Source organism: Physcomitrium patens, chromosome 14 (assembly GCF_059467195.1).
Source record: "Physcomitrium patens ecotype Gransden chromosome 14, ASM5946719v1, whole genome shotgun sequence".
Taxonomy (NCBI): domain Eukaryota; kingdom Viridiplantae; phylum Streptophyta; class Bryopsida; order Funariales; family Funariaceae; genus Physcomitrium; species Physcomitrium patens.
Genome location: NC_143423.1, coordinates 4,625,530 through 4,643,145, shown reverse-complemented (window position 1 = coordinate 4,643,145; position 17,616 = coordinate 4,625,530). Strand labels below are relative to the sequence as shown.

Genomic DNA, 17,616 nt, shown 5'->3' with positions numbered 1-17,616 from the left:
GTAAGAAACAATGTCATTATTTTATAAGTTTTTGAAGATTTGGCAAATAATATTAGTAAAAATTTTTGATCTTTGTTCTGCACAAAGGATATTTGATGGGTTTTTTTTTTAACCGTTGATCATTATTGAGGTCTTCATAACTATATTGATTATAAAATATAATTATTATATTGATTGATACATTTTATATTTAATTAAGTATAGTATTCACTTTCAACAATATTATTAAGCCTCAAGAGTCTCTTCCAAAATTATCATATCAAACATATTATGTTGCATGATATAATTAAGAAAAAATTTATTTTTCTTGCAAATCTTCATTACAATTGCAATGTTATTTAAGTTAAGACAATCTAAGTGCTTTGTCTAATAATTTTGCAATTAACAACTCTTTAGAATAATTTGTTGGCTATTGGTTTTTAATATTTATAAAGAAGTTCTATAAGTTGATTCTTAAACTTATATTTCTTTAATTTGTATTATTTTATTGTGAATTTAATAGTCTTTAATTTTAATAGATTTTGATAATAAAAAGAAGAGACAAATTTTAGCGCATTTATTAGATTCTTACATAACTTATATGTGCATTTACTAATATCATAATTACACCAATATATAAGTTGTTTCAATTTGTTTGGCACCACCTTGAATCAAGGACTTCTTTCAATTTAAACTATTAGTTCTTATTTATTTCAATAAGAAGTAGTGGTGATTCTTTTCTTATCAATATATTTATTTTTATTTAAAAATTATTTAAAAATATAAAAATATATCATGTATTTTTATTAATATAAATAATTACAAAAAATAATCACTAAATCAACTTATTTTTTTAATAAAAAATATTCCAAACCTTTTATAATCTAACTTATTATAAATTAGTCTTGATATTATAACAAAACAAAAATATATTATTACCAACTTTATATAAAGTTTTTTCTTTTTAAAGAATATTTATATAATTTTTTTGTTATTTTTGAGCCTCCTTTAATTGTATCTTCATTATTTTTTGAAGCTCTTTCATTCTACTTGCCAAATACTATTATGTTGGATTTTTAATTTAAAAAAAATTATTAAAATTATTTTAATATTTAATTCACATGTTCTATTTATTCAGTAGTTTAAAGATAAAAAGGTATAGATAACTTAATATCAATATGTACTATATTAAAGAACGTCTTTTAAAAGCTTAATATGAATTGAGATCTGCAATCAAATATATTATTACTTAAAATTCTATGATATTGATAAATATTATCTAAAATAGTTTTAGCTATTTTTTTACTAATAATTATCTTTAAGCATTGTACAAAATGTGTCAATTTAGTAAAACATCCACCATTACAAAGATAGAATCATAAGAATTTAATATTAAATAATTTATGATAAAACCCATTGAAATAGACAATTAATATTCTTTTGAAATAGTTGAGATTAAAAAAGTCGATAAGGTTGATGATGTTGAATCTTTGCTTCAGAATAAGTATTGCATAATCAAACAAATATTTTTACTTCTCTCTACATTTGAAACTACAAATTTTTCCTTGAAATAGATTCTAACACCTTATTATATCTAAAGTATCATATTATTAGAAAGTCATGTTGTCCTTATAATGCATACAATTGTGTTTTATTTTTGAGAATATGTAAACGTCTTTCATAATAAAAGAAGTTTTCTTTGAATTCAAATTTGTTAGAATTATTATGAAGGTTATTTTTAACATCAAGAATAAGAGGATCCATTAAATAATATAATATTAACTAGAATTATTGACTTAATAGCCCAAACATATAATTGCTTTAGTTTCAAAAGAATAGTATGTTGTTGATTTTATATTTTGTGTCTTTCTTTTGATACAAGATAAAAGTATCTAGAAAAGATATGTGATAAGTCTTATTATTTTTTAGAATAATACATAATATTAAATATAAATTATCAAGAGGATATGTTTTAATAGACTTGGCGTCAATTTAAAATACATGTTGCCATAAAATACTAAAGATTCTTATGATTAGTATAAATTCTAATGGAATGAGAAGCGTCTTTTAGATAGTGATGTCATTCTTAGAATGAATCAATAATGGAAAGATTTTTTTGTTATAGATCTTCAAATTTATTTTATTACTAAGTTTTTTTAGAATTAAAAAAATAGAGCCTATTATTTCTATATATTTATGGAGTTGTTGTGAAGATTATTTGCTTGATGCAAAATTTGATGCATGTGTCTTTGTAAAAAATATCTTTAAAAAACTTAGACAAGATAAAATAAGAGCTAATATAAATTCTATTTTAAAAGCTTAAAATGATACTATTTTTGAATCTTTATTTTATTTTAATTTTCCTTTGGAAGTTAATTGAATAAATAAAGAAAAAAAATCTGAGAAAGTTTTTTAATAAATATCTAATTATATATTTTTTTAAAAATAGATATTATATATAATTCTTTTTTTTAATTTATGATATTTTTCACCTTCTTTGAATCCATTTACAAATAATCATTTGAAATAATGTGCTCCAAAAAGTTTACTTGATATATATAAAAGACACAATTTTCCATCTTCAAATGCAATCTTGCATCTCTAAGTTTTTTCAGTATGAGGCAAATATATTATTAATATTCTTTTATATTTTTAGAATAAATTAAGATAATATTTTAAAAACAAAAAAATAATTATTTAGATATTCACAAAATAAATTATTCATCAAATATAAGAAATTAGCTAAAACATTTGCAACTCTAAAAGACATGAAATTATATTAGAAATGGCTATAATAAGTCCAAAAGTTAGTCTTTTATTCATCTTCTTTTTTAAAATGTATCAAATTTTAGGCTCTTCTTAAATCTATTTAAGTATAGATCTTAGCTTTACTCACTTGATTAAGCATTTTTAATATTAAAGGCAAAGAATAAAATAAATTAAAAATTAATTTTTTAAATTTACAATAATCTACACACATTTGTAAAGATCTATTTTTTCTTCAAAAATAAGTTTGGTGCATGTGCAAGTTATATTAAATGTCAAATAATTATTTTTATAAGTTTTTCATCAATGCATTCTTTCAAAGCAACAATTTAATTTTGCAATAAGATGTAAATTAGTCCAAATGGTGTTTGAGCTCCTTCTTGAAGATCAATTGTACAATCATGAGATTAATTTTTTTAGTAATATATCAATATATTTTTTTAAGTACATCTTAGTATTATTTATATTTTTCTAGGATTTTATTACAACCACCATTTGAATAAAAAATTAGTGCTACAAAAATAATTAAATTTATTTTATTTTTTATCAAATTATATAAAATTTTTTTCTACCACAAATAAAAGTTGATATACTTTATTGTTATTAAATTTAGATTTTAAAGTAATTTTTTATAATTTCTAATTATAATCAAGATTTTATATATATATATATATATATATATATATATATATATAATCAAATATCACTAGATTTAAAGAACAAATAATGATATCAAAAAAATATTAGATATTTAATTTTATAATATCAATTTTTTAATATATATATATATATATATATATATATATATATATATATTTTTTTATAATATCTTTCAATAGAAGTAATTATCTATTAAAAATATCTATTAGAACTAGTTGGATATTACAAACATATATATTTACTTAGACTTAGAAGTGTTGAGTTGAAATAAAAGCAAATAAATTTGATAACATCTTGTAGAAAAGCTTTTCAAAAACTTTCTAAGTACAAATTTGACTTTATACATGTTTATAGTTAGTTGATTAGTGAAAAACCTTTCCAACAAATTGGTCACTCATAGTAGAAGTTTGCCATGTGGTACACATATACACTTATATTATAAGTTTGCTATGTCGTAGTTGATGATACATGTCCAAGTTGGACATGTGTTAGAGATCCTATAAAATATTTTTATGCAAATTCTAATAAGATAGTATATATAGAGACAAGAATAAAGCTTTTTTTTAGTTGTGTCAGTGTCTTTTTTGTTTTAAGTCTTGTTTTAAGAGTCTTGAATCTTCTTGATTTTGACAATATTTATTTTAGTTTTAATACTATACTACCTTTGAATAAATATCTACTATTTTAAAGTGAAAACAAGAGAGTAATAATGTTTTGGTTTTTTGTGATTTATATCCTTGATATTGGATTTTTTAATTAATAATTTCTTTGTGTGATACAAAGTCTTTATTTATTAATTATGGTGAAATGTCAATATTTAAAAGATTTTGAGATAAAAATATTATAATTTAAAGTTATAATATTCATAGGAATTTTTTAATAAGATTTAAGATCTAATTATAGTATAAAATCTGTATTTACTGGTCTTAAATTTTCTAATTATAAGATTCCAACTACAATTATATATCTTTATTTTTTGACTTTTTCATCTTCACATATATTATTTTTTTTATTTAAATCCTATTGATTGGATGCAATATTTTTATCCCTTATTATTTTTTTTCACATTATTAATACAATTTTTTAAGATGGTATTTATCATTTATTTATTTATTTTTTACTAGTGTCAACAACTTTAAGTAAATTGTATCAATATGCATAGATTTCGACCTTCATAATAAGTTTTTGAAAACTAAGAAGTTGTTACAATTACTTGATTTTTTCCTCTCTAATGAAATCTTTATTCTTGAAACCTTTTAAAGAATGAATTATTATGTGCAATAGAATTGTGTTAAGAAAAATTTAGTTTTGAAGTGCACATGACATTGAATTGTAGAAGAATTTAATTTTATCTTAAAGTTGAATTTATAACCAAAAAATATATATATATATATATATATATGATATAAAAAAAAACCTAAGCAATGTGAAAAACATTAAAAAATCTTGAAAAATAATCAAAGTTAAATCTTTAAAAATAACTAGAAATCTAAATAAAATCCTTAATAATGATTAAATAAAAAGGTGGTCTTCCTACCTTGATATGAGACACTATTCATGGCTAAGATGACCTATCAACTATCTTCAAAGAAAACAAAGTTCAAGATTTGTGGCAAATATAATTTGTTGCATCTTGGATTTTTTCAACATATTATAACAATTCCTCATAGAACTTGTCTCTTCAAAGAAAGGTAATATCATGGACCTACATATTTATTCTAATATTTATTTATATGATTAAATAGAAATAAATAAAAATAGATTTATTTCATAATATTTTTTAGAGAACTTTCTTAAAAGCTTCTTAGACGTTGCTTTGACTTTATATGTGTTTGTAGTTGATTAGTAGGTTAAAAACCTGATTAATAATTTAACTACATATTGATAGCAAGCTAACTATGTGGCATACATATAGAAACTTGCTTTATAAGTTAAGATAAGTGTCTTGCAAAGTCAATACATTTTAGAGGTTCTATAAGACATTGCCATGTAACTCCTAATTAAGAGTATATACAGAGGCATGAGTGAAGCCTTCTTCACTCTTGTCAATGCCTTTCTAGTCCTTAGTCTTATTTCAAGACTTTCTACTCTTCTTCTTTTGCAATAGCCATTCTAGTTTAATATTATATCATTTTGAGTGATTTTCTAGTCTTTTTGAGTGACATAAGAGTATATTATGTTTTTTTCCTTCAAGATTCATGTCCTTGATACTATATTACAACATTACAATGGCTTGAGCATTAAATTATTCTAATGAATATATTTTTTGTATTTCTAATAATTAATATTTGACATAATCTTTAAATACATATCAAATTAATTTTTTATGGTTGTATGATTCTGATTCACATCATAATCAATGTTTTGGAATTTTATAATACAAATAGTAGCTAATTTTGATCCTTGTTGTAAAGGATGAAGTTTTATTTGTAATATTATTTTTCAAATATATTTTTTAAAATGTATCCATAAATACTTCTAAGAATAACTTTAAATAACATAAAAGCCATAAATTGATTTATATCAAAAAGATCAAATTAAAAAAAAAAAAAAAAAATCCTAGATGGGAATGTCTCTAAAAATCCAACTTGAATAAATTTGTTAAATTATTGAGAAAAATGTAATCTTAAGTAGTACTTAAATTATCATAAAAATCCTTAAAATTTTGATCTTATTCTATCAAAAAATTTAAATATGCTAATTTTATTTTTCTTTATATTTATAATAGTAAGTATTTTTAGATTCACTAATAAAGTTACTTTATTTGCATCTTTGAATTACACAACTTCTTGATATAGATATTAGATCTCATTATTGATCTCTTCTATAGACCTACAAATAATACTTCTATGATTGGCATTGGTCATACATGAAATTTTTGTTTTAAGAGTATTGACAAGCTTGTGAAGATATATTATATTTATAAATCTATTTTCACTTCTATTAAATATAATATCTATAATTTGTTTTTCCTCTATTCCTATAATATATAATTTTAATAAATCTATAAGTCAAATTAGATGAAAATAATTTATAACTTCAAATATCAAGTAAAAAATTATAAAAAGAAATGTTCTCTCTTTTCTTTAAGAAAAGGATTTATGGAAGCAAACAATAAATATTAGTTTAAAGGTGGGTATTCCATAATATTTAAAATAAAAATATAAGAAGTAGAATAATTTACTTACTTTTAAAACAAAATAATTATAAAAAATTAAGACTCTTATCAAATTATCAATGATATTTAATACAATAAAATTCTATAAATGACAATAAATTCTTATATCACCAAGAAAAAATAGACAACTAAAAAATTGATATAGAATTAAAACTAAAATGACTATTGTTAAATGCAAAAAAAAAAAAAAAAAAAAAAAAAAAAAGTTTTTAACTAACATAGAATATAAGAAAGCCATTGACATAAATAAAGAAGACCTCACTTTTGCCTCCACATATACTATCTGCTAAAGAATTACATAGCAATGTCCTATAAGCCATATGATAAATGTTCAATTTGCAAGATACATGTCTAATTTGTAGGACAAATTTTTGACATGAGCATCACATGGCTTACTTGTAGCAGATGTAGCTAAATGTACAATATGTAACTAATTTGTTGATTAAGTTGTTAGCCTATCAATCACTTATAAACACATGTAAAGTCTATAAAGTTTAGAGGATGTTTTCTAATAAGATATCAACATATTTTTACTAACTTCTACTTCGTTCTATTTATCTAAGTTAATATAATAATAAATATAAGTATTTTTTCTACCTATGACTTTAAATTATTTTAATTAGTTGTTATTTATGAAATGAACAAAAGATAGATTATCTACAATAAGAACATATGATAGAAATAACAATAGAAACATTTGAAATAATTGTATCAAATTATAAAAAGTATATGTCAACAATATGATGTTTAATTTTTTTTATAATGCCATGATTATTTTTTATATCAAGACTGTTAAAAAGAAAACATAAAGATTTTGTTTTTTATTTTTTATTTTTTTAAATGCCACATGTGTAATACATAGTCTCTTACAATTTGATACAATTATGTCAAATGTTGCTATTGTCATTCCTCTCATATGCTCTTATTATAGGTCACTTATCTAATGTTTTCTTCACAAATAGCAATTGATAAGAATAATTAAAAAATAAGAGCGAATAATATCAACTCTAGTAATTATATTAATACTTTGAAAAAGTGCCTTGCAATGTAAAACTCTAGTTTATGGCAACTTACAATGGCATTAATAAAAACCATAGTGGCATGTTCTAAATGGCAACTTGTAGTAACAAGAATAAAAATTGAGGTGGTAATAACATTCTATAAATATTAAACAATTTTTTTTTATAATATAAGAGTTATTTTCTATGTAAATTACTCCTTAAATTTTGTAGTTATTTTCTGGTTCATTTCAAAGTTTTATTTTTTTATATAAAAAACATCATTATATTTGTGTTAAAATTTTAGAAGATAAAATTTACATATTTAGACATTCTAATTAATTTTAGATTTGGAAAGTTTTCTACTACATTTATATTGGTTGAAATATACACATGAAATTATAATCTACTCTCTATTATGACTTCACATAAATATCTGAAATTGTTAGAAAATATGCTGAAAGCAAAGAAGACAAAATAAATAACATCCATTGCTACAAATAATTTTCTTCCTCTTAAGTGTGTGTAAACTTAGCTTCTTCAATGCAGGTTAGATGCCATATCTTGCAAGTTTTGAGACAGATCCATCACATCACTGAGCTTCTCGTCAGCATATGATTAAACAGGTTCTGAGCTGGAGAATCTGGATCTGCCAAGTCCACAGGAGATTGCATTTCAAGGATAAAAATTAGTATGAAATTGATCAGTTGCAGCATTGTCACAAACTGATTAGAAGAAGAGTGAATTGGTACATTTCAAGATCAGTTTCATAACAGAATAGGCTGTTTTCTTCTTTATGGATTGAAGTCTGGTAAGCTTTGATCGTGGTGCAAAGATTGTGTAATCAACCAAGATAGAGTTATAAAATTTTCTGAATCTGAAACATTTAACTACAAAGGACTTCCTCCCTTGGTTTTTTAGATTGGATACTAACAAGCGCAAAAATTACAGCGCTGTATGTTGAAGAGGCAGATGTATAAAATGCTGATCTAAACTACTATTAGCAAAAATTGTTCATTCGGTACACTATAACACGAGTTATTACAAAAATTTCAGAAGATACTCCGTGAATTGGTGCACAGAATGCAGAGAAAGGCACAGCGTTTCATCATCGATGTCCAGAACACGTTTCTGCTGCTCCGGACTCTTGGAAGCGCGTATCAACATGCTTACAATCTCCTTGTACCCTAAAAAAACAGTAAGAGTTGCATAATAACAAAATACCCACGTGAAATTAGAGATGATTTGTACGAAATGAGAGGATCAAACCGAACAGGACGTAGTTTGGCCTCGACGGCGCCTTGATTTGATTGACCTAAACTGGCTATGCTGAGTCATTCATGTCAGAACGGTACCAAAGCAACGCACCTGATTATTCTTGAATCATGAAATGGCCCACATAGTGTATGTGTGTTTGTTCCAAACTTCCCCCGCATGCATCGTGTAGAGGTATTCCTTCATCTCTATCATCTCGGACTACAGTACTTGCACCGAATGCAAGCAGAATCTGGCACCTCCCACCCTTCGTTCTAATTTCCACAGCTAACGTCGAGGAAACTGCTTCAAGGAAATCTCAATTAAACGAGCCTTTACTACGGAAAGATAAGTAGCCAGAGAAATCAGTGATACTCCGCGTATTTTTATGATCATCTGGCAACACAGATGTACAAACATCATCTGAATCTGCATCTTAACATTGTTCATCTGCATCTTGGGTTGAAGGCGTTGAATAACCTGTATCTGTATCTTAACATTGTAGGTACAAAGTGAATGTGGCAACAAGCATCACGATGCAAAAGCTACTATAACTTCAAGAGTTGCACATGACTATCTGTCACAGTACCTGTATGTAAGAAAGACAGCCGAAAAGACAAGAAATGTGAAGTGGTCAGTGGCCGTCTTCGCCTTCACAATCATCGCCGTTTGTGAGGTTTGCGGTAATTTAAAGAACCACTCGTAGCATCAACTCAGCACTTCTGATCTGACGAAGCAGACACTAGGTGTGGTTCTGCTACCCAGAATGCCTGTTCGAGACGTAGCCGTAGAAGTTTTACTCATCTACCTTTGGCTTGACGAGTCTAGCTCATGTTCAACGTTCGACCCAAAAATTTCCACGATTCAGGTGAAACAGAGCCCTAGGGTGTACCACACACGAATTTAAGATTGTTTAAAAAATTGAGGATGTATATTCAACGCCTTCAACCCAAGATTGTAGGTTTTCAGAAAAGGGGTATGTTCGAAGCGGCATCACGCAGAGGCACATCTTTCAGACACTCGCAATCACATGATTTGAAGTTGTTTATCAGTCGCCGCCTCTTTAAAGCTTCGTAAGCAATAAGTACTGCGTAATGCAAATTATGCAAGTATCGGTGCAGACTTGAGAATTTTCACACTAAAACCTCAGGCTATGTAGTTGAAATTAACACGCTCTGTGAATATTGACATACCCCTCGAGAACGACAAGGAGAAGTTCAACCTTGGATACAATTGCCATTCTTGTAACTGGCTGAAGTTCAATCACTGGGAATTAGGCAATTAAGCTTGTCTATACAGGAAGAATGTGAATCACGCGCTTGCAGCTGAAACAATCGAATTCATACTTCGGGTCACCATTACAGCACCCGGCCACCAAACTACAGGATGAAAATTTAAGGAATACATGAACAATATAAGTACATCAAAATTAACTCGGAGGAAGACAGCTTATGCAATCTATGCAACGATTTTTATTCATATGGAGAACCCAGATACTCCTCACAGCGCTTCACAACCGTGTCTGTACCAATGTGGCTGGGAAATCTATTACGGACGTGTGCTCTTTAGCAATCCCATATCCAAGAGGCATATAGCAATACGCATATCCCGATTTCTAGGACGACGGGCCGTTGATCAAACCGGACATGCGACCAAAGTCGAAGATCTCAATCCAGTAACCGTCAGGGTCCTTGATGAACGCAAGTCCCTTCATCCTTCCTGTAATTCGCACACAAATGATGAAGCCCACCCTTATTTCAATCCCGATTCTCATCGTTTTGCTGTTTAATATCAGAAAACAATCTCCAAACAACAGCGGCCGAAATCCATGCAATGGGCAAGAAACAAGGTGTACGCAAATTCTTCATACTGGAAAAATTTAAATATTGAAACGGTCTAGTCCTGCTTAAAAACCCAGGCAATACTTTTCACAATAAATTATTACACAAACGGCTCCAACCGAGAACAGCATGGCTAACCTTCATCTGGGCGCTTAGCGAATTCAACCCCTAGCTTCTCAAAGCCTTCGCATGCTTTGTAGACATCATCAACAGTAATTCCAATATGCCCTGGAATAACATCAAAGTGTCGGCAACTTATTCATTGAAATTCGTGAGGGGGTCCTCTGATTTATTTCTAGAATGTATCAGGAGAACGTGTTGCTATAAATAGGTATCATGAAGCGTATAATGGACATCAGACTGCATAGAAAGACTCGCCTCACATTCTGCACTCATTGACGAAAAGACTCGGGTGTACCAGTACCACATTTCCTCACAAAAAAAAAAAAAAAAAAAAAAAAAAATTAAAGTCTCTGAATACAGCTACTGAAATCTAGGCTAAAGTTTCAACGGCTGGTGAAAATGACAAACGATAATGACGCTACAGTTAAGGATGGTCAAAAAAGTTGATGTCTTAGAACACATACCATAGCCTCGTGGATCACTGTTTCCATTGTGATAGCCCTTGAAGTCTGGATCTGATTCCGTTCCCCAATTACTGCATTCCGCAAATCAAAGCGAGGGCGGATGTAATTGTTGTAATTTTTAATAATAAAATGGAACATTCAATAGATTCACCAGCACGCTATCAAATGCAGGGAAGATATCAGCGACAATGAAAAAAACAAAGTGTCAGAAATGATACGCCAAGCACAATCATGTGAAGATATGCACTTAAGATATACACAACAATTATAGCAGACTAACGATGAAGCTTACTGCGTGAGATCCAAAGTAGCTTTGCAATTGAATAAGAACGCAGTTTTCTCTGACGAGTCGTTGGGGATGGTTTCCGGATTCTGTGTAAGATGGATCTCATTAACATTTTCAATTACTATAGAATCTTTCAGTCTAGGGCAGAATTCAATGAAAGTATGTAGTGATAGCATATTCTCAACCCATATGCCTCAAGGCACTAAATGCTAGTACCTCATAGCCCAGGAAGTATAGACTGAATTTGGCCTCTTCGAAATCGAGCCTTTTGATAAGGCTACATCACCGATCAATCTCAATAAGAATAATAGATCATTGATAAAACCCCTTGTACATAGCTTTATCCAACCAATGCCTGTATTGAGCACGGCATAGTCACCAAACTTAATCAACAGAATCGATGAGGTGAAACATCTTACGTCATGCCCAAAACCTTTGATTAGAACTCCAGGCTTGCTTTGGGATCCTTGATTCTGTACATCTGGGAAACATTAGAACCAATTATCAGCGTCGATGAGGGTTTGGATGCAAGACATCTCCCCAAAATTTTGTTCGTAGTCGTCTATTCTAAGTGAGGAGGCATTCAGAAATTCATCCACTTAGCATCTGCACCATCATCATCTACAGCTGAAGAATTACTGCACTAAGGCTCAGTAAGGCAAGAGATAGTCACAGTTTGTTGCAGAAAGTAGCTTCGGGTGGCTGCATATGGACTGTCACAATAGCCCGGGTTGTTGGCCACAGACTCTGGCCCCGCATTTGCAGCCATGCTGACTGCAGGACTCGAGCGTCAACCTTCCTGCTCCTTGCCAACACAGAACTATACTCAGCACATAGCTCACAGAAGCAATCTACCAGCAACCCTCAGTAACCACATCCAATTCTTTTAGTGTCACTCGTAATTTCGTAAAAGAGATGAGCTCCGCCATTATATTCAAACGATCATGTAATGCCGTCACCATCAAATCACAGCTTTAGCGCAATCAAATGTTGCAACTAAAACCCCATTTTACCACATTGACAGCAAGCTCGAGCGGCACGAATCCAGAAAGTTCAAATTTCGTGTGAAATTGGATCACGAAAGGGATTCGCACAACATTAACTCAACCCCTAGGAAACGAAGCTACACGATACTCGTCATCCATACGACTTCTGCGATCATGACGACGCAGCGAAATCTCGAAAATCAGAATCCGAATCCAAACCCAAAACCAAACCCAAATCCAAATCAAATCCAACTCTGTGACCCAAAACTCTAGAAACTGGAATTCAATCTCCATGAACAGTATTACAGATATTGAACAGTACGTCAACGAAACACGCTCTTCTTCTGCTTCTGTACTCGCCTCAAACAGCAATTACCTGGAGAGAGAGAGAGAGAGAGAGGTCAGCGAATCGCCCACCACCAGGCTATTCCGCTCGTCGATCGAAAGCTGACAAACCAAGCAACAGCAAGCCTACGAAGCTACAATGAGAGATGGAGTGCGAGTTCGTTTTGGCAGTGCTACGAGAAACCACGCCCTCCTCCTCTCTCCTTGTCCTCATTCTTCTTCACCGAGCTGAACCATGGCGGCCACTTGCCCATCCTGGAGGCACTGGTTCCGATCAGCTGTGAGCGATTTCGAAATTGGGTCATTCTTCACATCTTGCATCAACACACTGCATCTATTGGTGGATAAATCTAGTTTGTTTGTTAGTTTGTTTGTATGTTTGTTGTTTGAACCGTATGGGATGTACTCTTCGTTGGAAAATTAATGGAAAATACAACACAACATCATGTCTTAATATAGACTTGGGTTAGATAGAATAACAGAATGTAATAATAATCATTTCGCGTGAACTTCACCGACATTAACTTCGGTAGTGATCAAAATGTTTACATCGAATTCTTCTTTTTACTGAAAATCCACGTCGATTCGTATACGTATGCTGTATACGGGCGAGAGGCGTGTGAGCGTGCCGTATATTCGTGTGCAGCACAGCTTTTCCCGCCTGCGGCCACAGGATCGGCGGAAATCAAAGGAAGCATCGCCATCCTGCTGCGCATTTGAATTCCTGGGTTTGGTGGCGCAGATTTTCTTGGTGTCCTCTACGAATTCGGATCACCTGCGATGACCTTTTCAATCGTGTCTGGCTTTGCAGTTTTTCAAATACTTGCGCTCCGGCCCCGCAAGCTTTGCCTCGTTTGACAAGGTACGAAACCGTGTTGCTTTGTGAATCTTCAAAGCTTCAGCCCTACCTGATGACTGTTGCAATTTTTTGGGGGTTGAGACCACCTGCATTTCGGATATTACAATATTCTTGGTTGCAGTTGTGGGCAGTTTTCGGGGTTGGAAATTGTAAGGTATCGTGCCCTGTTTGTAATGCGGGTTATTTTTTACGAGTTTTGTGAGGAACAAATAATAGAGAGAATAGTATAGTGACGTTTGTGTATTTTGCAGTAGTTTGATTACTGTGGAGGGTTTATGAGTATTTTATGTTTTCTTGAATGTTATCAGCAGGATGGGAACTACAGCTAGTCGTGATGGACGCTTGGAATCTGATTCCGAGGATGATGGACTCGATTCTCCTCAGAGTCCATCATCCGAGAGAAGTTTTCATGACTCCGAAGTGGGGACTCCAGCTCCCGCACCGCGAAGAGATTCCTCGGATTTCTCGACCCCTGACGCCACTATTTCTCTCAGAATGGGTTCACTCACTCTGGATGGGCCTGCATCAGTGTCAGGTTTGAGGAAGGCCAAGTTGTACCAATACATCCAAGGAAAGTGGCTCACAGCTGCTAAGAGTGTGGGTTGGCAGTTTGTTAAAGAAGAGGATGGTGATGACGAAGAGGATGAAGAGGATGAAGAGTGGAGAAGCTCTACCGTGGGACACAAAAATTACTCATTCTGGATGTTTGAGGTGGGTGGTGCCAGAGCTAGAGTCGATGATCGTCTACAGATGCATTTCTACGAGGATCAAATGCGTGTGGATTTTGTGGCAAAAGGTGTGTGGGCCTTAAAGTTTCCGATCAAGGAACAATTCCGAGCCTGTTCTATAGAGTACGAAGATGCTAAGTAAGTTATGCTGTCTTTTGCATGGAGATGTTGGCTATCGTTGTTCCGCGTAATACAACTTTTTCAATCGGTTTTGTTGACGTAGTTGATGAGAATCAGGTACTTGTTCTCTGTCTTGACACTATGATGATCGCCTTCTTCTTGCATTGGCAGGTTCGAAAATACATATTTCTTGGAACCAACTGAAGCAAACAAAGTGAAAGTCTTTGGAAAAGACTTCTTGGGCTGGGTGTCTGGTAAGGAGGAAGATGACTCTGTTTGGATGGATGCCGAAGATGTGATACCAACACCTTCGAAGACAAAAGAGCTCAGGGAGACTCTGAAGACACCCTCAAAAACAGCTATTCAAAGCTTAGCAATGGGTGGCATGGATCACAGTTTTCTGGTCAACGATTATGGTCTGGATGTGCTGACTAACCGATCAACCGGTCTGGAGGGTACAGGGATTACTATTCGTTTCCAGGACGGAGGGAGACCTGTTATTGGAAGCTCTGCCTTCCGAACTCCAAAGAAGGGGATGCTCATTAGAGGGGAGAGCAATATGATGCTGATTAGTCCATCCAAGGACGGGAAAGCCAACGCTGGTGGTGTTAGCCAGCTCGACATTGGAACAGGGAAGATGGTTGCAGAATGGAAGTTTGAAAAGGATGGAACCCCCATCTCAATGATGGATGTCACCAATGATAGCAAGGGCGCACAATTGTACAGTAATGGCTCTACCTTTCTTGGGTTAGATAACAACAGACTCTGCAGGTGGGATATGAGGGATTCTCAAGGAATTGTTCAGCAGCTTGCCAGTCCTGCCGCTCTGACTTGGACAGAGGGCCACCAGGTCAGTTAATGCAATCATAGTGTGAGCTATGTTTTGTGAGGTTGTCTTACTTGAGCACTTGCAGTGTGTGATCGGGACTATGGTAACACGGATTTGCTCTAAAGACATTCTGTTCTTCAAGAACGTCCTTGTCATGGAGGTAACTCTGGTGGACAGGTGTTGGTTTTGTATTCTAAGCAATGAATACGTAATTCACATGTGCGGATAATTTCCCCTGCTTTATGTTTGAATTGAAACTTTACTTTGGTTTTATTATGCTAACTCGCTTATTCATAGCATCATATCAGTTGTCTCATTTGCTCATATGTCACTGTGCAGTTCTCCAGAGGAACTAATTTTAGCTGCTTTGCAACATCCGGAGATGGCAGCGTGGTTGTTGGATCTAAAGATGGCAAAGTGAGGCTGTATAGCACCACCAGCATGAGAATGGTAAATCATTATTTTATCTGGTTCATCAGGAAGACTTTGCTTTTATATTACCACCGTATGCGCACTTCTGAGTCAATGGGCCACATCGAATTTTTTGTATGTCTTAAAACTTGCTTTATGTTTTCTCTTCTTTCACGCTCAAACTGGGTTTCCTCCTGCTATTCTCACTGGTCAGCATAGTGCCCCAAGGATTTTGGTTGATTGTCTTAATTAGAAACCCTAACTATCTTATAAAGTCGTTCTCATATCTTACTGCTGAACTTGAAATGCAGGCTAAAACCGCCTTTCCTGGTTTGGGGTCTCCAATTACACATGTTGATGTTACATATGATGGTAAATGGGTGTTAGCTACCACCGACACGTACTTGATCCTAATCAGTACAGTTTTTAGAGACAAGGATGGTAGGATGAAGACTGGATTTTCTGGTCGTATGGGCGGTAAGATTGGTGCACCAAGGTTGTTAAAGCTCCGGGCATTTGATGCACATCGGGATGGCAAGCAACAAAAACTCCACGGTGGAAAATTTTCTTGGGTAAGCAGTTACTTGGTTGAAAGTTCCCGTATTCTCAACGCATTATAACCTCCGCTATCCTTATATTATCTTTACTATAGAAGACTACTGTACCCACTTAAATAGGCCAATGGTTCTATCGTGCTAGATGCCTTAGAGCTCCGTTTCAAGCTCTTGTTTCTGCATCCTTCTGTAACTTGTGCACGAATTTCCTTTTGCTTTTTCCAGGTCACAGAGGAGGGCAAGCAAGAGCGGTATTTGGTAGTTTCGGCTGGAACTTTCACGGTCGTTTGGAATTTTGATATTGTGAAGGACAGCACGCATGATTGCTACAAGTAAGAATCTGACTTCAAACTCAGTACGCTTCGAAAGTATATAGACTAAAAATAGAGCCTAGTTCTTAGGCTTCCGTTTTTCAACTGATTATTACCCTGCTGGGTGTTGTGAATGCAGGCATCAAACAGGTTTGAAAAGCTGTTATTGCTACGAGGTTGTTGCAAAACCGGAGTCTATTGTGCAGAGCACGTTCATGCACGAAAAGTTCCTCGACGATTCAGGAGAAGCTCCTCTGGTAGTAGCTACTCGACAGGAATTGAGTTCATTCAACCTTTGAACTGTAGGCAGATTTTCAATGATTCATTCGACGTGGAGAACATGTACAAAGTTTAGTAATCACTTTACTGGAGTGTTCTTCTTTTGTCCAGTTTTAGGAAGTAGCGTGAATGTCTATAGCTTTGATCTTTGACAATCGCTAAATCAATTCTGATCATCTTTGATATTGCAAGGCTTACCACTACTTCATTTGTAATTGGGAAGAAGAGTGAGCTATTTGTGGAATATTTGTCTCCAAGCCGCAGTCATGATTTTTTCACTTGAAATAAATAGGTTTTTGAATTTTAAATGGTACAAAAGCATTGTAATGGTTGGCATTACTTGATCATCACCACCTATTATGCCAAAGGGGTTCACTTGAAATGCTCCCATCATGCCGAAAGTGTCAATCCAATCCCATAATTGGTTACAGTATCTAAATCTTGGTGCAATCCAATTCACTAGGATACTTCAGCTCAATTCTATTGTTTAGAATATTTAGGCCTCTTGAGTCATAATTAATTAGCAATTATTGTTTTTGTCCAAAGTTAAAATTAGATTTGTGTTTAAGTTAATAATAAAAACTTGAATTTTTGGAAATATTTAGAACAAAAAAACCTTAAAACACTTGTGAAACAACAAAATAA

The 17,616-nt window shown here is 32.3% G+C and overlaps 2 protein-coding genes and 1 long non-coding RNA gene across 5 annotated transcripts; 1 reads left to right on the top strand and 2 right to left on the bottom strand.

Moving 5' to 3' along the window:
* Positions 1–7,561: 7,561 nt before the first annotated feature.
* LOC112291667 (uncharacterized) lies at positions 7,562–10,040 on the bottom strand. Its single transcript, XR_016506253.1, has 3 exons — positions 9,425–10,040; positions 8,950–9,231; positions 7,562–8,768 (listed from the first exon to the last, which is right to left on the bottom strand). It is a non-coding gene; the product is annotated as an uncharacterized LOC112291667 (long non-coding RNA).
* Positions 10,041–10,146: 106 nt separating this feature from the next.
* On the bottom strand, positions 10,147–12,318 carry LOC112291666 (lactoylglutathione lyase-like). The gene is made up of 7 exons (XM_090255539.1): positions 12,223–12,318; positions 11,969–12,022; positions 11,556–11,635; positions 11,264–11,334; positions 10,815–10,904; positions 10,477–10,554; positions 10,147–10,214 (listed from the first exon to the last, which is right to left on the bottom strand). Exons 1-7 carry the CDS (start codon positions 12,316–12,318, stop codon positions 10,147–10,149), a joined length of 537 nt encoding a protein of 178 aa, XP_090111665.1.
* A 1,153-nt stretch (positions 12,319–13,471) lies between these two features.
* Positions 13,472–17,174, top strand: LOC112291665 (protein CYPRO4). 3 transcript variants are annotated; one of them, XM_024539425.3, is made up of 7 exons: positions 13,472–13,742; positions 14,051–14,605; positions 14,759–15,437; positions 15,756–15,866; positions 16,139–16,399; positions 16,607–16,713; positions 16,832–17,174. In XM_024539425.3, exons 2-7 carry the CDS (start codon positions 14,052–14,054, stop codon positions 16,989–16,991), a joined length of 1,872 nt encoding a protein of 623 aa, XP_024395193.1. In that variant the 5' UTR covers positions 13,472–13,742; position 14,051; the 3' UTR covers positions 16,992–17,174. The 3 variants fall into 3 exon arrangements, with proteins under 3 accessions (XP_024395193.1, XP_024395194.1, XP_073394914.1); XM_024539426.3 differs by having other exon boundaries at positions 14,048–14,605; XM_073538813.1 differs by having other exon boundaries at positions 13,727–13,893.
* Positions 17,175–17,616: the final 442 nt, after the last annotated feature.

Bases quoted from the DNA above. Each gene is read 5' to 3' on its own strand.
- LOC112291666 (XM_090255539.1), bottom strand. From the start codon at position 12,318: ATGGCTGCAAATGCGGGGCCAGAGTCTGTGGCCAACAACCCGGGCTAT. The intron at 10,905-11,263 runs GTATGTGTTCTA...ATGTTATTCCAG, and splicing joins CAGTGATCCACGAGGCTATG to GGCATATTGGAATTACTGTT. The intron at 10,215-10,476 runs GTTTGATCAACG...TTCATCCTGTAG, and splicing joins CGACTTTGGTCGCATGTCCG to TTTGGTGGCCGGGTGCTGTA.
- LOC112291665 (XM_024539425.3), top strand. From the start codon at position 14,052: ATGGGAACTACAGCTAGTCGTGATGGACGCTTGGAATCTGATTCCGAG. The intron at 15,438-15,755 runs GTCAGTTAATGC...GTCACTGTGCAG, and splicing joins CTTGGACAGAGGGCCACCAG to TTCTCCAGAGGAACTAATTT. The intron at 16,400-16,606 runs GTAAGCAGTTAC...TGCTTTTTCCAG, and splicing joins ACGGTGGAAAATTTTCTTGG to GTCACAGAGGAGGGCAAGCA.